The following is a 5,361-nucleotide window of genomic DNA, read 5'->3' as shown; positions in this document are numbered from 1 at the left end:
TCACCATTCTCCCATGTTTCTCAATACTCTGCCTCCAGGGCAGAAAAAGCCAGGATGTTCATTTGTGTAGTGTAGATATAGAGGTACATACTTACAGCCCTGCATATATTTGGCCATTATCTATCTCCCCTATTACAACATAACTTTGCAGGGAGAGGGACCTTGTCTGTCTTATCCAGCACCCAGAACAGAGCCTGGCACGTAGAAGGTACTGAAAAAATATTTGATTCCCTATAGCTTCAATTGGCAAACCAAATTTATTCTTGACTTCCCACTGAGTGCCACACAGTGCTTAAGAGGATGAGCTCCTGAGCTGGTGGCTTGAGTCACAACCCTGGCTCGTCCATTTCCTGGCTGCTGGGTGACCTTGGACAAGCGACTCCACCTTTCTGAACCTGGGTGTGGTCCTGATTCTCACACTGTAGGGTCATTGAAGGAGTACAGGAGCCTGGGATCCTGTACTCTAATCAGGGATCAATAATTGTTAGTGGCTAATACAAGTAGTATTGTTTTAGAGTTCTGGGTGCAATCACTTGGACTTCCTCTCTACCCCCAGTCTGTGGAAGAAACATCTATGTAGTTACTGGAAGGAGAGTGAGACCCTAGGTTGGGGGTGGGGTGTTCATCTTTGCTGGCCATTCCTTCATTTTTTTAAATGAAAGAATAACTATACTTGATTGGGACTGAGGAATTGCAATAAATAATTTCTATCAGCCTAAATGCTCCAAAGACAGTGGAGTTATCAAGGATTCAAGAAGGTGGACTCCAGGCTGGGGAGATCTTGAGTCATGGCATTCTGTGAAGCCAGCCTGGTGCCATCAAACTATACTGCATCCTCTACATTCAGGCATTAAAAGTTCTCAATGGCTTTCTCAGTCAAGCCTAAAGCCTCCCTAAGGATGCTGCATTAACCCTAGGATCGCAGCCCATACTCAGGGCTGCTGCCCATTCATGGGCTCGCTGGGGGAATCACGGGCGAGAAGGGCTTGTGGATCTCACCAGTGTAGGGTGATTGGAACCAAACCACAAAGGGTTCCCTGGAAAACACATCTGCATCTCCAGCCTGATAGTCATGGTAGAGGTAGCTCTCCTTCACGGACACTAGCTTTTCTCTAGAAGAGAAAAAAGAAACCCCACTCAGCTGAGTCAGCTCTCTTCTTACTTCTTTCAAGAAGCAGAAACATAGGTTCCCATGACTTCATTAGCCTCCCAAGGCTGGAGTGCTGGAAGAGATCTTTCACCCTGAAAACAAGGATTAGTCAGCTCTTCTCAACAGCCAGGGCCCTTTGGGAACTGAAGATCTGAGCAGTACTAGTTTTCTGGGGCACCCACAAGTTTATGTTCAGACTTAGAACAAATTACTGGTAGGAAGAAAATGAGAATATGTAGTTCTAGAGTCAGCTGTGCTAGGCAACTCAGGTTTCCATTCCTGGACTAGGACTTGGCTATGAAGAAGGAAGAACTCCTGACCCCCTTGACCAGTCAGCCACTGAGTTAACCAACAAATTAGGTGTTAGGAAGCTGCTCGTGCTTTCTAATTTGCAGAGTTAATACTTTGCACCATCCCCAATTTTGACAGCAAATATTTTGGTGGATATTGAGAACTGGTAAGAGATCAAAATTTGGTTTTGATGAAAATATATGCATTTTGATTCAATTCACAGTCATAACTTATAAACAAACCGTGTTCCAGGAAGCATAGATTATACTTACTTATAGAGAAAAGCATACTGTTCTTTATATGTTTTTCTTCCAAGCCGAGAGCTAATTACATAGTTGTATGTTGTACTTCTTGAATGTCTAGAAAACATAAAGATTTTACATTGCATCTTAAAAGAAAAACATTCCCCTATTGCATAGGTTTCCCTCTCTCCAATCTGCATTCATATTTCCAATGGCATCATGTAGAAGGTCAACCATTTATCACAATCTTTGAGTATAAAATGGGCCACCATTGACTGGGAATGTGACATCTGCCAAGGATCTGTACAGCTATTATTTCTTGTCCTTAATAAGGTAGGTGCTATTGTTACTCCTTTTTGATAGTTTGCAAGCGCAAAGGTAAGATTTGAACCCAGATCCTACTCACTCCCAAATCCACATGCTTTGGCCTACACCTGTGGGAGACCATTAAGAACAAAGATTTCGGCCAGAATCAGCCTCAAACCGCACTCTGGCCCATGGCTGGTGCTGCACCTCCTAATTCCTGGTGGAGCAAACCTCATCAGGTCACCCTGTCCATACAGTTCCCCTGAGCATTTGTCATATGCAGGATTCCTAGTAACGTTTATTTTGGACTTTCTTTCCTGTTCTGAAAACCTTTGAAACTATGATTTTGAATCAGCAATTTTTTATGTCCTGGGTATTGCAGATATGGCCTTGAGGTTCCACTGACTTTACCCCTCACCCATTCCAGGGAGACTTGACTCAGTGTGTTTGCCAAAACTGCCGAGAACTCTACCCTGTGTGGTCTAACTCAGCTTTACTTCCTCTGTCCACAAAAAGATCTAGGGCATGTCTAAGCTACAGCGTAGTCTCAGGTTCCATTGAAAAAGAAACAGAGGGATCTTTAGGGGCCAACTTAGATACTACAGTCATTCCTGGGACTTTAAATACATATTCTAAGGCAAATCCGAGACTAGGGTCTAAGGGGCGTGGGCAATGGATTCCTGTGGGCTTCCGGTTTGGGAAGGCTGGCCCTGTTCTGAATCTAGCCTGCCGAGTCTTGAGTTGGCAAACTGTTTGCAAAGACTCAGCTGTGAGGTGACTAAAGCCCCTCTTAGCTGAAGGAAGATAAGGGGACAAACAGGCCTGGCTGTCCCTGGAGTCCACAGTACAGTATAGGGAGGTTGGGGAGAACTGAGATCACTGGGGATGGGAAGACTTGCTCCAGACCAAGGTGGGGACATACCTAGAGCCTCCCATCCCTTCCGTCCCCCATACTTCTGAACACCAACCAGAGCTACTCCAAGGATGGCTGAGGGCACTCAAGCTAGATTAGAGCACTGGCTTTGGAGTCAGACATGACCCACGTTCAAAGGCAGGCTCAGCCATTTCCTGGGTGGGTGACCTTGGGCAGGTCCTTCCTATCTGTGCCTCAGGTCCCTCAGCTGTAAGGAAAGCAATCATAGTATCTACCTTATAGGGCTGTTATGGGGAGTAAATGAAATAGCACATGTGAGTGAATTGACAAGATGCCTGGCATGTTGTTAGAGTATCGATGGTAGCTGTGACATGTGCCCACCGGGACCATCATCTGCCATTATAATTCCCTTCATTTTACTAGTAATAGACACTACACGTCATTAGTGATCACTGCTACATACCAGGCACAGTTATACGTCTTTTGTGCATGATTTAATTAGCACCACATCCCAGGAAGATGGGTTCTATTATTAGCTTCATTTTGTAGACAGGGAAAATGAGGTTAAGTAACTTGCTTGAGGTCATGGCAGAGCCAGGATCCAGACCCAAGTGTCTGAGGTGAGCATAGGCGCCTAACCCCTGTGCTACACCTCCTCTTCCGTTGTCAAAGATCTGATCCAGAAACAGAACACCTGCCGAGGCTAAAAAGAAGGAAAGCTTAGCTTCAACTCTGTGTTTTCAAATGAGAAACTGAGGCCCAGAGAGGAGAGTGGCCAAAGCTATTTCTCCTGGGCCTAATGAGGCTGGATTGACCATTCATTGTGTTTTCCTAATTACAAAAGTATAATAATGACCAGATGTACTGTTTGTTCAATCTGGATGGTAGATACATGGCTGTTATCATTTTCTCTGTGCTTTTAAGTAAGTTTAAATATTTCGGAAGAAAAAGGAAGAGAATAACATTCTCATTGTAGTAAATTTGGAAAATACAGAAAATATATAAAAGAAATCACATTAAAATTCCTTGTAAATTTATACTCTGAGATAGCCACTATCAACATTTTGGTTCACTGCCTTTTAATCTTTTATAAGTTTCGTTTTGCTTACATAATTGAACTACTTGGCACATAGTATATGCTCTAGTTTGTTGTTTAATTTTGTTATGAATCTACAAAAGAAACATTGTATTAGAAGTTTTGAAAAATCAGAGTACATCAGAACCACCTGAAAATTTGTTAATAAAAGATTCTTCTCTTACAGATATTCTCATTCTATAGACCGGAGGCTCTTAATTATACTTTTAACTCACTCTGGGGTGATTTTCAGGTGGGTGGGTCTGATTATTCTTTGAGAAAGAATATAAATGACAGAGAAAAAAATGGCGTAGATGATAGAGGCTCTGTTCATCCCTCTGGTGACCAAATCAAAGTTGTGATGGAAACAAGGAGCAAGCAGCAAGGAAAAATTGCCTGGGATCTAGAGAAATAAGCCATACAACTAGGGAGAAATCCAAGAAATCGCCCTGCAGTGGCAGAAGGTAGGACAGGGTGAGGATGCGGGGCTGCCCCTTATGAGACTTCTGCCTCTGCTCCTACCTCCGGCTCACTCTGTCACTCAGAGTGAGCCGGAGGTAGGAGCAGAGGCAGAAGTCTCATAAAGGGGCCGCGTCCACGAGCGGATTTACGCAGTGACGGACCTGCTTGCTCTGAGCACCAGCTGCGCGCAGGGGGCACCGGGGACTTACAGGGAGACATTGTTGGAATGAGGAACGAGGCGAAACATGCTCTGTACAGAAGTACCAGCAGTATCCATTGTTTCCTGTTGAGCCCTGCCCACTCCCAGTGCACGGACATAGTGCCACCATAGCCCTGATGACATCAAACTGGATAACAGAGGTTTCCCCGCCCAGAGGATACTCTGAAACCCCACCTCCCCCAACTGGTGGCCCTATCCAAGTCACATCCAGGTATATATCCTCAGTGAGTCAGGTGCTCCTTGCTGAGCAGCACCTAGACTCACATTGTGGCGTGGCCTTTTGAGGCAACTATAAGCACAGCATCTGTGGATTGCTTGCTCAATCTTAACAGGTGGCCTCGGAGGGGTAGAGGCTTGGGCTAAGTTTGGCCTCTCAGGATTGTGCCACTGGATACCAACTTCACAAATCCACACTAGTAAGACTGGGAGACTTAGGAGCTTTGCTTAGTACATAGAAACAGACATGGAAAGGGAGCCAATATGGGAAGACAAAGAAGCAGAAACCATATGAGAGAACAGAACAGAGATCCATATATAATAGAGTCAAGCAATCTAACAGATGCAGAGTTCAAAACACTGATTATAAAGATGCTCAGTGAACTTTTGAGAAGTGTAGATAAATTCAGTAAGAACTTCAGCAAAGAGATAAAAAACATAATAATGGAAATGGAAATTATAAAAGGGAACCATTCTGAAATGAAGAACATTATCTGAGATGAGAAGTATATTCAATGGAATAAA

The 5,361-nt window shown here is 44.1% G+C and overlaps 1 protein-coding gene across 1 annotated transcript in view; it reads right to left on the bottom strand.

Annotated features, from left to right (window-relative positions):
* DNASE1L3 (deoxyribonuclease 1 like 3) overlaps positions 1-5,361 on the bottom strand; it is a 23,050-nt gene that overhangs the window by 9,613 nt on the left and 8,076 nt on the right. Inside the window, exons 3-4 of the mRNA XM_011371777.2 lie at positions 1,714-1,827; positions 1,000-1,112 (exon numbers count right to left, since the gene is read on the bottom strand). Coding sequence (XP_011370079.1) covers positions 1,000-1,112; positions 1,714-1,827 — 227 coding nt within the window. The remainder of the gene's footprint in view (positions 1-999; positions 1,113-1,713; positions 1,828-5,361) is intronic.

The sequence above is a fragment of the Pteropus vampyrus genome, unplaced genomic scaffold (assembly GCF_000151845.1).
Source record: "Pteropus vampyrus isolate Shadow unplaced genomic scaffold, Pvam_2.0 Scaffold195, whole genome shotgun sequence".
In the NCBI taxonomy this organism is placed as follows: Eukaryota; Metazoa; Chordata; class Mammalia; order Chiroptera; family Pteropodidae; genus Pteropus; species Pteropus vampyrus.
The sequence above is the reverse complement of the archived record's forward strand: the minus strand, read 5'-3'. Positions and strand labels throughout refer to the sequence as shown.